The sequence below is a fragment of the Brassica oleracea genome, chromosome C9 (genome assembly GCF_000695525.1).
Source record: "Brassica oleracea var. oleracea cultivar TO1000 chromosome C9, BOL, whole genome shotgun sequence".
NCBI classification, from domain to species: domain Eukaryota; kingdom Viridiplantae; phylum Streptophyta; class Magnoliopsida; order Brassicales; family Brassicaceae; genus Brassica; species Brassica oleracea.
The window spans coordinates 18,289,274-18,307,142 of record NC_027756.1 but is presented as its reverse complement, the minus strand read 5'-3'; the positions used below and the strand labels follow the sequence as shown (position 1 = coordinate 18,307,142).

The 17,869-nt window shown below is 35.4% G+C and overlaps 4 protein-coding genes across 6 annotated transcripts; 2 read left to right on the top strand and 2 right to left on the bottom strand.

Moving 5' to 3' along the window:
• The first annotated feature begins 1,821 nt into the window (after positions 1–1,821).
• LOC106317090 (plasma membrane-associated cation-binding protein 1-like) lies at positions 1,822–3,905 on the top strand. The gene is made up of 5 exons (XM_013754948.1): positions 1,822–1,909; positions 2,351–2,497; positions 2,590–2,679; positions 2,758–2,842; positions 3,349–3,905. Exons 2-5 carry the CDS (start codon positions 2,381–2,383, stop codon positions 3,855–3,857), a joined length of 801 nt encoding a protein of 266 aa, XP_013610402.1. The 5' UTR covers positions 1,822–1,909; positions 2,351–2,380; the 3' UTR covers positions 3,858–3,905.
• A 470-nt stretch (positions 3,906–4,375) lies between these two features.
• Positions 4,376–6,875, bottom strand: LOC106316004 (vacuolar protein sorting-associated protein 2 homolog 2-like). Its single transcript, XM_013753861.1, has 10 exons — positions 6,641–6,875; positions 6,257–6,301; positions 5,948–5,982; positions 5,821–5,871; positions 5,458–5,562; positions 5,297–5,368; positions 5,141–5,212; positions 4,920–5,036; positions 4,742–4,815; positions 4,376–4,648 (listed from the first exon to the last, which is right to left on the bottom strand). The coding sequence occupies exons 1-10, from the start codon at positions 6,672–6,674 to the stop codon at positions 4,588–4,590; spliced, it is 666 nt and encodes a 221-aa protein (XP_013609315.1). The 5' UTR covers positions 6,675–6,875; the 3' UTR covers positions 4,376–4,587.
• Positions 6,876–12,665: 5,790 nt separating this feature from the next.
• Positions 12,666–13,285, top strand: LOC106313768. Its single transcript, XM_013751677.1, has one exon. The coding sequence runs from the start codon at positions 12,710–12,712 to the stop codon at positions 13,070–13,072; it is 363 nt and encodes a 120-aa protein (XP_013607131.1). The 5' UTR covers positions 12,666–12,709; the 3' UTR covers positions 13,073–13,285.
• Positions 13,286–13,793: 508 nt separating this feature from the next.
• Positions 13,794–16,400, bottom strand: LOC106313767 (putative UDP-arabinose 4-epimerase 4). 3 transcript variants are annotated; one of them, XM_013751675.1, is made up of 11 exons: positions 16,157–16,400; positions 15,975–16,080; positions 15,743–15,867; positions 15,541–15,654; positions 15,349–15,456; positions 15,184–15,275; positions 14,952–15,093; positions 14,770–14,864; positions 14,551–14,680; positions 14,334–14,478; positions 13,794–14,197 (listed from the first exon to the last, which is right to left on the bottom strand). In XM_013751675.1, exons 2-11 carry the CDS (start codon positions 16,033–16,035, stop codon positions 13,971–13,973), a joined length of 1,239 nt encoding a protein of 412 aa, XP_013607129.1. In that variant the 5' UTR covers positions 16,036–16,080; positions 16,157–16,400; the 3' UTR covers positions 13,794–13,970. The 3 variants fall into 3 exon arrangements, with proteins under 3 accessions (XP_013607129.1, XP_013607130.1, XP_013607128.1); XM_013751676.1 differs by having other exon boundaries at positions 15,975–16,082; positions 16,185–16,400; XM_013751674.1 differs by having other exon boundaries at positions 16,190–16,400.
• Positions 16,401–17,869: the final 1,469 nt, after the last annotated feature.

The following is a 17,869-nucleotide window of genomic DNA, read 5'->3' as shown; positions in this document are numbered from 1 at the left end:
CTAGTTAACTATGATTTTTTTACACAAACTGTGATTAATTATAGTTTTTTCTAGCCACAATGTTATAACCTCAAAAATGTGACTATTTCTTCACGATTTTTTGCTATATATCCCCCCATGGCTATATAGAAAATTTCTACTAGTGGATGTAAATACTTGTTGGAACTTTTAATATGCAAAATTTGAATAATCTGTAAGTAGTCTATGAATAAACATTTTCATCTGTAAAATCCCATTTATAAGCAGGTTTTCTCTTTAATTTTCTTATTAGTTAAACCAAATTTTGTTATATACCAGTATATATCATGTCGTAATGGAGATTTTATGCTCTTTGTCCTTGGATATTGAGGAATGAGGGTAAGATGTCTGTCTTCCAAAAATAATTAATTATGCTAAATAAAATAATCTACCGTCAATCTAATTTTTTTCATCGAGATACATATATAGACATTTTTCGTTTAGATATTAATGTTCATTTAAATTGTTAAACATAAACACGAAGTAAGAAACCAAAAATTTGATAGAAATGAGCGAAGAAATATAACAATGTAGATTTTTTTGGAACACTAAATAACAATGTTTTCTTAAATAAAAACAAAAAAAAGCACTAATAACAATGTAATTATTTAGTTAAGTTAAAAATAAATAACATATAGTTTAAGCAATAATATAGGTTCTAAGGTACAAACATAGATAGAGGAGGATATGCTGGAACTTACAATTACATATCACCATATGCTAGACCCATTTTCTAAATTTGCCAACTATAATTGCAATATCAGTGTCAGCCTCTAAATATTTTTTTTATTACTTATGTGACCTTCTCACCCTTTCTACTAGGGGTGGGCATTTTACCCGATATCCGAAATGGTACCCGAACCCGATCTGAAAAACTCAAACCGAAATCCGAACCAAAGTAGCAGTACCCACCTTAGACAAATCTATAGAGTGATTTTTCTTTAAAAATCTGACGTGTCTCACCCGTTGAAGGAGATGCTGAAACATATGTATAATTAACCTTATATTTCTAGTTTACGTCTCTCATTTTATATAAAATATTTATATTGATACTACACATATTTTAAGTTCATATAATATACATGCAATTACGGAGAAAATGATTTGCTACTCAATTAAAATGCATGTCAAATTTTTTATTTCAAGAATTAACAAAAAGTTACATCCAAAATTTAAAAACAATAACCAAATTAATGTCTTTTTAGTTTCAAAATGTTATATCCAAATCTATTAACCATTCAATCTATTAAAAATAAAAAATTAGTTAAGTGAAAGTTATATTTTTAAATACAAGAAATTTGAGAAATGCAAATTTAATTTTGTTTTTTTTTAAATCTAAATATCCGAACCCGATCTGAAATAACCGAACCCGAACTAAAAATATCCGAACCCGACCCGAAGTACAGAAATACCCGAACGGGTTCTACACCTCTATATCGAAATACCCGAAAATCCGAAATACCCGACCCGGACCCGAACCCGAACGGATACCCGAACGCCCACCCCTACTTTCTACTCTGCCTAACCTCTGATCCTGAACCGGGTATGGAAATTCAAAATGACAATAATAATAAAATTAGGTTCATATTCCAAACAGAATTACTCCGTCAAACCCTAGAAGAAAATATGTACTCTATTCCGGTTTACTATTTAACGGAACTTGCGGACCAACCAACATAATCGGTTCTGGCATCAACGGGTAAAAATAGACAACGATAGAAAATAGAAAGGGGCGGTTACGTCTTTAGATGAAAAGCAAAGGTGATTAGAAAATTATCTCTAATATAATAATACGTAGAGAGCTTCTTAAAAATCAGAGAAACCAACAACAAAATAATCAGCTGGAGAATTAAGAACAAGGAAGAAGAGCCTCCAGAAATCTTCATCTCAAGTAAGTTTCATTATTAGTCCAAAAAGAAAAAGTTTCATCATTAGTAGAAAATATATACAAATTAATAAACGTTTTCATATATGTTCGTTTCAGATTATTTAGACGTGAAACTATGCGGTTTTTCTTTTTTTCAATACTCGTTATTACGTTTGATTGATATTTTTCTTGAGAATAATAGAACTACGGGAGCTAAATACGTAAACCATGTGCTAAAAGTTAAAACAAAGGTCAATATACATTGATTTTATAACCTAATTATGTATATATATAGATATACGTAGAGGCGTATAAATGTACAAATACAAAGGTGTATGTATATGAATCAGATGATCTTGTCTCGTTCTTATAATCGTTCAGGTTAAAAGTTAAGACTTTTGTTTCCGTCATTTACCTCTAAACTATATATAGAAAGTCTAATAATTTGTTCTTTTGTTGTTGCAGGATTGATATAATTACACACAAAAAAAAGATATGGGTTACTGGAAATCGAAGATTGTTCCAACAATGAAGAAATTGTTCGAGAGAAGCCCAACAAACAAGGATGTTGTTGCTGAAGCTAGCAAGACCCTCACCTTTGATGATTCTAAGGTATTTAGATCTATAAATTGTTAATTACATTTACATTAATACGCGTATGTGATTATTCCGATTTCTAAATTTATTTTTTTGTCTATTAATAGGAAGCAATCAACAAGGAGATTGAAGACAAAAAGACAGAACTGGAACCCAAGGTCTTGGATATCTATGAAGCCACGTCTGCTGAACTCAAGGTTCTTAATGATCTTAAACATCCATTCTAAACACTAGCGATTAGCTTTATGTACTCGATTTAATTTTTATATTTGTAGGCTTTGGTGAGGGAGCCTAAAGAAGATGGTTTAACGAAGCACTCTACCGAAGTGAACAAATTCCTCGAGGCACTTGTTGAAATGGGTGGGTACTTTTAAATTTAGCTAAAACCTGGTTAGCAACTAGTTTTCAACATAATATTTCATGGTTACTAGGGCGAATATCCGTTTTGGTATGAGTTATACGAATTATCTGAATTATCAAATTCGTCCCAGTTGTAATAACCATACGTTTAGAAAGTTTATTTATTCTAGTAGATGTTCAAATGACCTAATTATCAAAATACTTTTTTTTTGGTAAAATAGTTATCAAGATACTTAAAACTAAAAAAATGAAAGTAACAGAGCTGTCTGATTTCGAATTCAACCTCTTTTTTGAACATTAACTTGGTATATACTAGTTTTAGATGCATCTAAAATATCCGTAGCTGATTATTGCATGGGATTACCCGATCCCATACCCAAAATGAACAATCCAAAAAATCACGATGACCACTGAATCAAAGTAGATGAATACATTGTATATTAAAAAGGTTATAACTTAATATAAACTATGAGTAAATAATCTTTCAAATGTTAATGTTACTTCAGGATTCCCTGGATCAAAGGATGCGTGTGAACTTTCATCTACTAGCTCCGGACCAGTGACGTTCATATTTGAGAAAGTATGTGTGTTTCTCCCGGTGGAGGAGAAGTCACGAGAGGTGGAAAATGTGGAAGAAGTCGCGAAAACCGAAGAACCGTCCAAAGAAGAAGACACCAAACCGGCCAAGGAAGATGAGATTATTACAAACGCAGTGAAAGAGAAAGAAACAGTTGAAGAGAAGAAAGAAGAGGTTCTACCCGCACTTGTTCCTGTCGTGGCGGCTGCGGAGGAGGAGAAGCCAGCCGTGGAAGAGGAGAAGAAGCCAGCCGTGGAAGAGGAGAAGAAGGAAGCAGTGGAAGAGCAGAAGAAGCCAGTGGAAGAGGTGAACAAAGAAGTTGTTGCCGCAGCAGCTCCGGTGGTTGAAACTCCGTCGACCAATGTCACAGCAGCTCCGGTGGTTGATGCTCCGGCAAAGGCCCCCGAAGCCTTGGCGGCTGAGCCAGGAAAGGTTTAAATATTATTCTTCATGGTACATTTCTTTATAAAAACATTGCTTGTTTTGTGTGGATATTATTTTGTTGTTTTTTAATTTATTTATTATCTATGTGGATATTATATGTATTAATTTGCTTGCTTGAGTTGTATATTTAAAAAGATCCAACACTATTTTTTTTCTACCAATTTTCATTTAAAACTAGTTTTAATCTTTGAATTTAGTTTCTAAAAGTAAAACTCTATTTTAGTTTTAAATTCTTGTTTTAGTATTCAGTTTTATGGTTTTTATATATATTTTGATCACATGTGTGAGAAAACTCTGAACATGTGTTAATCAATGACATTAGATTTAAACCATACTTCAAAGATATACAAAGTTGAAAGAACTGCTCCATATCTCTAGATTGAGTTGACTCACTAACATAGGTATGCCTCACATAAATACTATAGAAACTGAAGTTGTGTATTATTATGATCTCGGGAAGCGGCAACGTTCATGACGATCATCTTCATATTAATTGGCGAAGAGGAAGGTAATAAGTTAGTTGTCACAAAGATGACGTGATTACCACAATGTCTGTCAAACTCTGTAAACTGAAAGCTTATTCACTTAAACATAGAGAATGATTTTGGAGAAACAAATTTTGCACGAGAAAGGGTTTATATGAGATTTATACAGAGGTCACACGCAACAAAAAAGGGAAGCTGTTCCTTTTCCTTAAATCATACATGATGCATAAAGCTGACTCTCAGATTCTTCGCAGTGAAGCCAACCTCTTCTCAAGCTCATCCACTTCACTTGATTCAGAGCTGCAAGTTTTAAATTTATGCAAAGAGTTTTCTTAATTTTCTTCAGTAGAACTCACAGTGACCATTCATTCATGAGATCAACATCGTCATTACCTGTTGCTGTTGGTAGTAGTAGCAGGAGGAGCTGCGGTTTTTGTAGCGATCCGACCTTTTGGAGCTGAAGACAACTGTTTTAAACAAATGAAACAGAGAGACATTTTTTTAGTCTTTGACTAAACCCTGAGACATAAAAAAAGAAACGAAAAGACCCCCATTGGCAGAGAAACCTGACCTGAGATGCGACTCCAACACCAATCTCATCAAGAACTTGGTTAGTGAGGTCTTCTGTTTCTTCTTCAGCCTCATCTTTGTCAAGCGTTTCATCAATTGCCTCTGACATCATCTCTATCTGCAACCACATAAACAAATCAAGTAACGTTTTGATTGTCTGATAGAAAAGAATCTAAATCAGATAAACTAAGCTCTTCAGATCAAAGAGATATTGTTTTTTACCGTCATGTCTAGCTGTGCCGACTGTTTCTGGAAATCCTTAATCACTTTGGCTTGTTTCGTTGGTGCCATTTGCTGAAAATATAAAGTTTAGCGTTATTAATCACAATATAAAAGCTTAGTACTGAGCATTAGGACCAAAAATAGCATTATTATTACCTTGTTCATTGCAACCATAGCTTTGGTTGCACCTTTCATACCAGAAGAAATGGAAGTGCTGGCATACAGAGCCTAACCAAGAAAGACAGTGATTATTATTATAATTTCTAATCGAACTATTAGTTTAGCTGATCTTAAAATTTAGAGGAAGTAAACCTAACCTGTGTGTGAGTCGTTACACCTCTGATTTGAGCACGGCTTCCCTGTAAGTTTGTAATCTGTTGCCTCAATCTAACAAGCTGACGTGCTAAAATCTTTGTCGCCGCCTATCCAAACATGTTTTAATGAAAAAAAATCAACAATAAAAGAGAAGAGAAGGACATAAAATGATTATCGGGGGTTTTTAAGGTGGGGTTCTTAGCGGAATATAAGAACCCGTCTCTTAATTTTTAACTTAAAAAAGTTAAGAACCTTCTTAACTTTTTTAGTTAAAGAGATGGGTTTTTATATTCCGCTAAGAACCTCAGTCTAAAAACCTCCCAATAATCATGCTTATAAGCCAGTAAAGGGGAAAATCTAGTTGCCTCGTTTCCAGTTTTAGCAGTTTTCTTGATTTCAGCAACTAGTCTCTTCTCCTGATTGTAAAGTGAACAATGTCAATAGAACCGTAAGAAAACTTATGTCCACTACACTATATATGATGTTATTTACCTCCAGCTGAAGAGATGAAATCTCTCGTTCGATACCTGCCACGCCATTGGAATATTTTTTTAACATTGAGCTCAAAAGCTTAGCTTTTTTTTTTTTTTAGCTTATTGAATTGTTTAGAACACATAACAGAGAGGTACAATCTAGCAATAGTATCAAAAGCAGTGGTTAATCAGAAGAGCTTATCATGTAGTTCAAACAACTAAGAGCTTAAGGCTAGACTCTATCAGCACTTTTACTAGCAGCAGCAATGAACTTATAGGTTAGATTTAGATTAAGATTCTCTAAGAGGATGGTGGAACCTATACATACCTCGTGTAGCCACAGACATTTCTCTCTTACTGGTGCGAAGAGCATCTGCAGAAAAAATATCAAAACTTTTCAAAACAATTATTGCAAAACTAATCCACAAAGAAAAACCAAGCACAGAAATGACAAGATCTGGGCATAGGCAGCTTACTAGTTTCTAACTTTGACCTCTCACGCTATCTAACTTAGAATCATATAACCAATTATGGAAAACAAGAACCCACACATACCCACATCCAAAGATTCAATTTTGAACACGAAGAACGATTAAAGGTGCCAACTTTTTTTCGGATCAACAGAGAGTAATAACCATTCTTTGCAATTAAGCAGATGCAGAAGAAAATTCAGTGAGACAATAGTAGTTAAAGTTGTGAGCTTTTTTTTAACCTTTGGGAGTAGTCTTCTTCTTGAAAATGTTCATGGCGATTATCTTCTCACAGTTCCCCCCCAAGTGTTTATGAAAAACCCTAAATCAGAGAACAATGATCTGGAGAAAGAGGCACAAAAGTTGTATACTACTTTTTTTCTTCTTCTCTCTCTCTGTATATGTTTCTGAGTGTGAATGTGTGTGGAAGAGCGTGCTCAGCTTAATACACTGATCAAAAGGGTACTTTGGAACTAGCCGTTACAGACTCCAGATCTACCTAATATTCCTTCTTTATCCACCGTTATTGTTTTCATTCTACTTTATTTCTTTATTTTTGTATATTATGGAAACCGACAAAGACTCTGACCAGTCTAGAAACAAATTGCTCTGATAATGCTAAAAGAAAAAGAATGGAACAAATGTATTCAAGAAATTCTTAAGATAACTCTTTTTAACTTTTTGTCACAAAATAGCTGTTAATATATAAAATGATCAAAATAAATTTTATTAAAAATTAAAAATAATTTTTTATTCTAGAGTTAACTAATCTAAACTTAGGGTTTAGAGTCAAGAGATGAGATTTTGGAGATAGGGTTACAAATTTTTAAAAATAAAAAATAAATATTAAAATTTTCAAAATTAAAAAAAGTTATTTTAATGATTTTCTTTCTTGAAAGATAATTTTGTAACAAAAACTAAAAAAACTATTTGAGAGAATTGTTCAATATATTTACATTACGTAGTTGTATTAACCAGAAAAAAATGTATTATGATAATGTGGCTTATTATATGAAACGAATAGAAGCATTATACTAGTAATCTGAAACTGCTGATCAGAGCCGTGTTCCAGTTTGAGCTTATACCAGTTTAGTCTACTTCTTATTCCGCTTATTACATCTCTCTTGGCCCGTAATGGTAGACACGAATCGATCAGATTGTGTAAGCATTTGACCATTTGCCTTTTCTGTTACTTTGCTAACGAACCTAGAAGCTTGATCCTTGTCCACTATTGAAGTAAACCGGGATTTTGGTTAGACTGAATTAGTTTCCTTTCGCTGGTTCAGTAATAGTAGTCCGGTTTAGTACATATGTGATGTATATAAATAGCATAGATGGTAAACGGTAAAGTTAACGTTGAATAAACGATTCTTCAACAAACTTCATCTTCTCAATTTCTCTTGTTTTGATCCTTCATCTCAAACTCATAATATGGTATCAGAGCCATCACAAAGCTCTTTTATCACTTGATTCTTCATCTCTCTTCCTTCGATCAGCTCGATTTCATCTCTTGTCATCTAGATCTGAGCTCCGATGGTGTCTGTGAAGAAAATCCCCCGTCGATCAACTCGTAACTCATCTCGTTCTATTGCCGTTGCTCGTTCTCCTCTGAGGTCTCCTCCGATAGTTGAAAACCCGATGATCGAGGCTCCGCGAGCGTTTGCAATGGTGAATCAGTCCGATCCAAATCAGTCTCCTCTGTATATGACCAACTCTGATCATCCAGGTCTCCAACTCATCTCTATTCAACTTTCTGGTTCAAACTATATGATTGGAATGCTCCAATGAGGATTTCTGTAGATGCTAAGAACAAAATTGGATTTATTGATGGTACTCTTACTCGTCCTGAGGAATCACATACCAGTTTTCGCATCTGGTCACGTTGCAACAGTATGGTTAAATCCTGGTTGCTTAACTCAGTCTCTCCTCAGATCTACCGTAGTATCTTGCGATTGAATGATGCGTCTGACATATGGCGTGATCTCCACGATCGTTTTCACATGACAAACCTTCCACGCACATTCAATTTAACTCAGGAGATTCAAGATCTTCGTCAAGGTACTATGACACTCTCTGAGTATTATACTACGTTGAAGACACTTTGGGATAATCTGGAAAGCTCTGATGAACCAGATAAACCTTGTGTCTGTGGTAATGCTGCTAAACATCAATTGAAAGCTGAGCGATCCAAAATCGTTAAGTTTCTGGCATGTCTTAATGAATCATATGCGATCATTAGGAGACAGATTACCATGAAGAAAGTGTTACCTTCTTTGGTGGAAGTGTACAACAACTTGGATCAGGATGATAGCCAAAAGGGATTCTCTAATGTTCCCTCTTCTCCTGCTGCGTTTCAAGTCTCTGAAGCTCCTTCTTTGGTGACTGATCAGGCCATATGCTATGTTCAAAGTGGTCCTAACAAAGGTCATCCCATCTATAACTTTTGTAAGCGACCTGGTCATATTGCAGAGCGTTGCTACAAGAAACATGGCTTTCCACCAGGGTTCGTTTCAAAATTCAAACCAACTGAGAAGAACATCTCAACTCCTAAGGTTGTGGCTCATGTTTCTAGCTACACTCCTCCTGTAGCTGACCAGAAGACTACGAATGTGGAGAACATGCTTGGTAGTCTCTCTAAAGATCAGATGCAGCAATTTATTGCTCTGTTCACTTCTCAGTTGCAGACTTCTCCTTCCCCTGGTACCATGGAAGCAAGCACATCAAACACTGGTATTGCTTTCTTATCATCAACATATAGTTTTGTTGGTATTTTGATGGTTTCTCAACACTCGCTTTCCTCACAAACGTGGGTGATTGACTCTGGTGCCACACATCATGTCTCTCATGAGAAACGTCTTTTCACTTCTATTGATACCTCAGTTGAGAGTTTTGTAAACTTACCAACTGGATCTACCATTAAGATCAGTGGTGTTGGAAAGGTTCAACTCAACTCACACATATGTCTCAGTAATGTGTTATATATCCCCGAATCCAGGCTCAATCTTCTCAGTATCAGCTCACTGATGAATGATTTGAATTCTCGTGTGATCTTTGATCTTCTACTTGTCTGATCCAGAATCCTATCAGGGAGTTGACGATTGGTCAGGGTAGACGCATTGGAAACCTTTATGTGTTGGATACAACGTCTCTTCAAGCTTCAATAAACTCAGTGGTGGACATTGGAGTTTAGGATAGACATCTTGGTCATCCAGCTTATTCCAGACTTGATGTTATTTCTGATGCTCTTGGAACTTCAAAACTCAAGAATAAAGGCTCCGGTTTTTGTCACACATGTCATTTGGCAAAGCAGAAGAAACTTTCTTATCCATCTTTCAATAATGTTTGTAACACAAACTTTGAGTTGTTACATATTGATACATGTGGACCTTTCTCAGTTGAAACAGTTGATGGATATCGTTACTTCTTGACTATTGTTGATGATCATTCTAGAGCAACTTGGGTTTATCTTCTACGCACAAAGAGTGAAGTCTTGACAGTGTTTCCGACTTTCATTGAACAAGTTGAAAATTTCTACAACATCAAAGTTAAGTCTGTGCGATCTGATAATGCTCAAGAATTACAATTCACTCAATTATATCAGAAGAAAGGTATTGTTCTTTACCATTCTTGTCCTGAAACCCCAGAGCAGAACTCAGTAGTCGAGCGCAAGCATCAACATATACTCAATGTGGCTCGTGCTTTGGCTTTTCAATCGGGTGTTCATCTAACTCTATGGGGTGATTGTATCTTGATTACGGTGTTCCTCATTAACCGAACACCTTCTCAACTTCTCTCTAACAAGACTCCTCATGAAGTTCTCACTGGGAAGTCTCCACTGTACTCTCAACTCAAGTCCTTTGGTTGCTTATGTTATGCTTCTACTTCTTTGAAGCAAAGGCATAAATTTCTTCCTTGGTCTAAGGCTTGTGTGTTCTTGGGATATCCCTCTGGTTATAAGGGCTATAAGTTGATGGATTTGGAGAGCAACAAAGTCTTCATCACCAGAAATGTGTTGTTCCATGAGGACATATTTCCACTGCGTTCTAAAGCTTCTGCTACTCATGATTTTCCTATCAACAGTCTCATTCCAGAGGATACTAGTCCCTCATCAGATAAAAATCCTTATTCTAAAACACAAACCATTCCTCCTCTCTCAGAAATTTCTTCCACTCGTAATAAGAAACCACCTTCTTATCTTCAAGATTACATTTGCAATTCTTTGCAGTCCACTTCCTTATATCCTATATCATCTTCACTTACATATTCAAAACTTTCTCCATCATATACTTATTTCATCAATCATGTTACTAGTATTCCTATTCCTACTTCTATTGCTGAAGCTCAGAAATCCAAGGAATGGGATGAGTCTGTTGATAAAAAATTGGATGCTATGGAGGATACTAATACTTGGAGTGTGAGTGCTTTACCTCCGGGTAAGAAGGCTGTGGGTTGTCGATGGATACATTCTTTGAAGTTCAATGCTGATAGCACTCTGGAGAGACGTAAGTCACGTCTTGTAGCCAAGGGTTACACGCAGAAAGAAGGGTTGAATTATAATGAAATGTTTTCTCCAGTGGCTAAAATGGCTACTATCAAGTTGTTGTTGAAGGTTGCAGCATCGAAGAAGTGGTTTTTCTCTCAACTTGATATATCTAATGCTTTCTTGAATGGAGAATTAGAAGAAGAAATATATTTGCAGTTGCCTGATGGTTATGATGAGTACTATGCTAAACGTAAGGGGGACATTCTTCCCAAAAAGGATGTCCTTCGTTTACGTAAGTCTATCTACGGTCTCAAGCAGGCTTCCCGCCAATGGTTTAAGAAACTCTCTCAATGGGATTCTCGCGTGGTCATGGTGATCATACTTTATTCATTAAACAGCTTGGTACAAATTTCTTGGTGGTTCTGGTTTACGTAGATGACATTCTAATTGCCAGTACCAGTTCTACTGCTACATCTGTTCTTACTGAGAATCTTCAGAAATGTTTCAAACTGATGGATCTGGGTACTCTCAAGTACTTTCTTGGCTTGGAGGTGGCAAGTTCTTCTTAAGGTATCTCCTTATGTCAACATAAGTATGCTTTAGATCTTCTCTCTTCCATTGGAATGACTGGATGTAAACCTTCCTCAGTTCCAATGGTTCCTAACTTGAAGATGTCTAAGACTGATGGCGAGATTCTCACTGATGTGGGCATGTATAGAAGAATTGTTGGTTGCCTGATGTATCTCACTATTACAAGACCTGAAATAACTTTTGCTGTGAACAAGTTATGTCAGTACTCCTCTGCTCCGAGATCATCTCATTTGAAGGCGGTCTACAAAGTTTTACAATACATCAAGGGAACTGTTGGCTAAAGTCTTTTCTACTATGCCACTTCTGACTTACGGCTTAAAGGATTTGCGGATGCAGACTGGGCTTTTTGTCAGGATAGCAGGAGATCAACTACGGGTTTCACAATGTTTCTCGGCTCTTCCTTAATCTCTTGGAAGTCTAAGAAACAACCAACGGTATCTCGGTCTTCTGCTGAAGCTGAATATCGTGCTCTGGCTCTAGCTTCTTATGAAATGATGTGGTTGGTTGCTTTACTCAAAGACTTGCGTATCACTCAACTTTCTGTTCCGGTTTTGTTCTCTGACAGCACCACGGCTATATACATTGCCACAAACCCAGTCTCTCACGAACGCACCAAATATATCGAGTTGGATTGTCACACGGTTCGTGAGAAACTGGATCGTGGTCTTCTGAAGACGCTTCATGTGAAGAGTGAAGATCAAGTTGCTGATATAGTTACTAAACCGTTATTCCCTTCAGAATTTGAACATCTTAAATCCAAGATGAGCATTGTTAATATTTTCGGTGGCTCATCTTGAGGGGGACTATTGAAGTAAACCGGGATTTTGGTTAGACTAAATTAGTTTCCTTTCGCTGGTTCAGTAATAGTAGTCCGGTTTAGTACATGTGCGATGTATATAAATAGCATAGATGGTAAACGGTAAAGTTAACGTTGAACGAACGATTCTTCAACAAACTTCATCTTCTCCATTTCTCTCGTTTTGATCTTTCATCTCAAACTCGTAATATCCACCAATCTGAATATCGATACCCATAAATCATCTCTCATGGCCATACTCAAATCATGAAGCTTTAGTTCGAAAACTGGTTTAGGTGAGAAGTAGAAACCCAATGTTAAAAACACCAACAATTTTCTCATCTAATACCATCCCTTCTTCAATCTCATAATCACTGCTTAATGCTTATAAATGAACCCCCCAAAAACACATAAACACACAGAAATCACAAAGCAACAATAATGTCAAAAAATTCAAAGGCTTCTTCTCAATGTCTACTACTCCTCCTCCTCCTTGTCTTCTCTGTCAGTTCTCAACCAGCACTCTCCTTTCGTGCCCCAAAACCGCAATCACAACCAACATCACCTCAAACCATAATCGATGATTCGTCTTCAATGGGCAAGATCGACCATACAAAATCCATGATTGCTGATTTCTTCAGCCACAAGTTTCCACTAAAGAGCTGGCCTATACCCAACCCCAAGTACCCACCTTTCATAATGGTTAACACTAATATTCCAACAAACCCATCTGGAGCTCAAGAGGAATCAGAGAAGTTACCTTCTTCCCCAATCAAAGCCAACAAAGATGGAGGAAACGCCTGAATGTAGCATTTTACTAGTATGTTGTTATACATATCTATGGTTTTACATTTCTTCAAAATAAAAGATAAAAAGTAGCTATCTATGGTTTTACATTTCTTCAAAATAAAAGTTAAAAAGTAGCTTTAACAATTGAATGGTAAGAGAATGAACACATTATCTATCTATCAGCTCGAAGCTATTTCTGCTATGATAGAACAGGTACATGAATATTAACATTGTGTGTTCTGTGTTTCTAAACAATCATATTCTTCCAGAACTAGAAAACTTGAACTGTTCTTTGTCGCTTAGAGGGTAACGCTAAGTACTTGAGTTTCTCCCATGGGCATGGAGAATTGAGTAGGAGATAATTTCATTGAAACGCCACAAGGACTCCAACCAACACTGTCCATCTCAATTCCGGCTATGTTTTTCATCGAACTCTTAAAAATTTGTGTGCCACCATTAAGCGTGGATACTGTGACTGATGGAAAATTGAGGTCAAAGCCGTAGACTGTTGCATTATTAGCGGAACATCTACTCTCAGTCTAGTTAAATACCACCGAGTCTGAGCCATTGATCCCACAAAGAAATGACATTTAGTCTTCAAAACCTACATAAGAAGGACAATACGTTTTGTTAAGTTGGAAAATACAAATTATAGTTGTGTTAGCAACATATTATTAGTTCCTTACGCTCTTACAGAATTGTTTTTGTGAATGATAACTAACCGGCCAACGCATTCGGCGTTTCAAAACTATTATGTTTCCACAATTGCACTAGTAAGTACATAACCAGTCACAATATATCTTTTCTATATAATATATAGAATACCTCAAAACAGTATGCAAATTCATGAAATGAGAAACTATAAGAAAACAAAACAATAAAATTTTACAGGTGGTGTTATTTTCTCTGTTTTTTAGTAAGAAGCATATCCATGAGGATGAATCTTTTGCCACCTCCAAGCAACTTGAAGACTATTCTGAAGATTTGTGTATTGAGCAGTCCAGTTCAAGTCTTTCAAAATCTTTGTCGGATCACTATAAACCTCTGCGTAATCTCCTGGTCGTCGGGGCAGGAAGTCTACTTTGATCTCTACTCCTGTTGCCTTCTTACACGCCTCCACAAATTCTTTAACCGATCTTCCTGTTTAACCAAAACAAGGGACGGTTATTGTAATGTCAAACTATAACTCAACTCTTGGGCACTACATGAAACTTGGAGGCACTTAAAATTAAGAGTTTTTTTTTTAATTTTCCAGTGAAAATGTTAAAGTCAAGACCTTTTCCGGTTCCAACATTGTAGATACCGACTTTGCGAGGCTGAGCTTTTTGGAGAGCCTTCACGTGAGCATCCACAAGGTCAGTAACATCTATATAGTCTCTAATGCAAGTCCCGTCCGATGTTTTGTAGTCCGTTCCTTTGACCTATCACAAACCATATCATGTAAACGTTTTTGCAAATAAATAAAATGTTGTATACATCTTGAACATTTTTACTTGTAGTCCTGGAATGAAACCGCGAGCTGCATCAAAACAAGCACCGGATATCCGTCCTTGCTCACGAAGCTCGGGTCTTGGAGCTTCTCCTAGTCTACCTCCTGGATCTGAACCGATCACATTGAAGTATCTGCAAGTTCATAACATTCATTAACATTTGCATTATTGTATCATTGACCAGAGTAAAAAAGGCTCAAGAAAGTACTCTATGAACCAAACCTTAAGATCATAACCGCCATATCAGAGTTCTTAGAGAAATCCAAGATCATATCCTCTGCCATCTTTTTAGCTTTCCCATAAGGATTTATCGGGACCTAAATAATATGTTTTTCATTAAAAATTGTGTGATAAAAATAATTTTATGGAATTAATATTATGACTCAAAAATTAAGGCTATTTACCTGAGGAGTGTCTTCAGTAATTGGCATTTTTGCAGGCTCTCCATAAGTAGCACAAGTGCTAGAATATATCAGTTTCTTCACTTTGTGTCTAGCCATAGCTTCAAGAACTCCTAATGTGTTTGATGTAATGTTATGGTAATACCTACAAACAGTTAAACATTAAACAATGAGACCGAAAATCGATTACTTGCAGCGATGTTTAAAAATATATATAGACGAATGAGAACTGTACTTTAGAGGATAAAGAGTGCTTTCTCCAACATACGCTACCGCAGCAAAATGCATCACAGCGTCAAAGGCATTCTCTGAGAAGATTTTCTCGACCTGAACTTGTATTTGTTAAGAACCCAAAAAAAAAAAAAAAAACTTCTATGAGTTTAAGGTTATAAAACCATACAGCTGCGGGATCTCCTAAATCAGCGTAAATGAACTGTAGTCTTCCAGTTTGTGGAAACAATCCCTGTAAAACCTTAACCGCGCCAAGATTCCCACGGGAAAGATTGTCCTGTTGAGATATCAAAAGTTCAAAGTTCATCAAGAAATTCTTGAAATTTTGAAACTAGTATTCAAGAAAAAAGCTTATAGTTACCACAATGGTTACGCGGTATGAATCCTTAAGCAGCCTTAAGGCCGCATGTGAACCGATATAGCCAGCTCCACCAGTGACTAACACATGAGTAACTCCTTCCTCTCTTTGAGAAAACTGAAAGAAACAAGCAATAAACCGCGGAAAAAACATTAACGAAATATAAAATTTATCAGGTTTTCTCAGTATGAGTTGATGGAGATACCACGCTCGGTGATGTGAAGCTTGAAGATCGACTGATCACAATGATAGCTAAGATTACTAGAGAAGCTAATAAGAGAAGCTTTCCCAATAGATTGTTCTTTGTTTTGGGTTCTAAATAATCCATATCTGCATTTAGAAAAGATAAAAGAAAACCAAAATCAGAAGGCCTCTCTTTTTCTGAAACATGGAACGATGAAAAAAAAAAAAATTTGTTGAGTTAATAATATCTCTACCTCCTACAGACAAAGGCCTTGAGTTTCTTCGTTGATTTCGGACTCCAAACAAACTTAGCATTGAAAGACTTCAAAATTGCTCTGTTTCTCAAACAGAGACTTGAGACTAAAGCCAAAAAAGGAGTGAAAAAAATTGATGATCTTAAAAGATTAAGCTATATATATAATTGTCAGAATAATACATAGAGAGAGAGAGAGATCTGTTCAGCTGATACTTGTGAGAAGACAAGAAACAGAGGAAGGCTTTGAAAGATGGTTGGAACGTAACGCGCGGTTTATTAACACAGTGTGAGAGAAACTCGTGTAAGAGAGAGAGAGAATATATGACGATAGAAGAAGAGGAGGAAGAAGACGACGAAACTCAAGAGATGAAACGTGAACTGCAAAACGAGGGCATGACTACGACCTAGCCGCGACTCTCTTTCTCTATCGCTGCGGTTATGTGTTTTTTTTATATTAAAATAAATGGTTTAAAAATAGCAAATCATTTTTAATTTTTATCTTCTTTTCTAACAATACTTTTATTTTATTTGTTTGGAATAATATTTCACGGCCTTAAATATTTATTTCCTTACATGTGTAAATGTTTAAATCAAATTTCATTACAAGCTTTACATCCATGAACATGTCATCATCTAATATGGAGGGATTGAGGCAATTGGAAATATTTTCGTTGACTTTGAAACTTGACACTATTATGATTTTTTTCATAAATGCGCAAATATTTTCTAACAAAAAACCTCTTACTATTTCAATTTTTATAATCTACTTATTTTAAATTACTTTTCAAAATAGAAACAGTATTTGTTAGGTATAATTAAGAAATTTGAAATATCCAACACTATAAGAAAGATACTTAATTATATGTTTTGTATATTTATTTGCAGCAACATGTATTGTTTTCACCGCGCGTATCAACTCCAACGTAGCAAATACCATACGTTACAACTAGCAAACATGTTACATGTGAAGAGATAAATCCAAAAATAATCAATACATTGAAAATTACGAGTATAAATAAATAAACAGTAGTGCCCAAGGTTATGTTGGCTTTATAATCCGGTATGGAGTATATTAAGTTTGTTCTTGTTCCAAATTCCATTATAGTACCACCTAATCAAAGCAACCAAGAGTTATGAACATTTCCTTAAGAAAACTTTTAAAATAATTTCACAACAAGTAATTTAATAAATCAAATAATTATAAGTATGATCTTTGTCAAAATAATAATAATAATTATATATGATACAAATAATTGATTATAAAATAGATGCGGCTACTTAGTTGTAGCGATTGCCCAACTATATCTGACGTGTTTAGCCATCGTGGTCAAATCAAATGATTTGATCCATCCCTCCTTATTTTTGTCAACTTCATTTTGCATATACTTTTTCAATTTCACGCGTATACGCGACTTCTAATTTTGATCTAAGTAAAGTGTAAACGTGTATTCTATTCCTTTTTGACAAAAGAGAATACAAAGGGCTTCTATTAGTGAGAAAAATGTTTCTATTTTCACGCTAATTCAAAAGAAGATGAAACAAATAGAGACTACGTACTCTTTCCGTTTCTAAATAATGCATGTTATACCATTTTTATTTGTTTCTAAAAGATAATCCCCTACTTGCTCTTTAATTGGTAACGATGCTTTTAAAATATACACTTGTGACAATATTCCTAAAAATTTATCTATATATATATATATATATATATACACACACCAAGGTTTGATAATATGAATGATCATACGTACTGTTCTTGCGCATTCTTGGGAATAATTATGTAATCAGAAATTAAAATTATGTTTGTTGGATTCAAATCTATGTACGTAGAAGTTTCAATATATAGCATATATTTACAATATTGTTGTGCAATTTTGTTCATTATTGGTGACA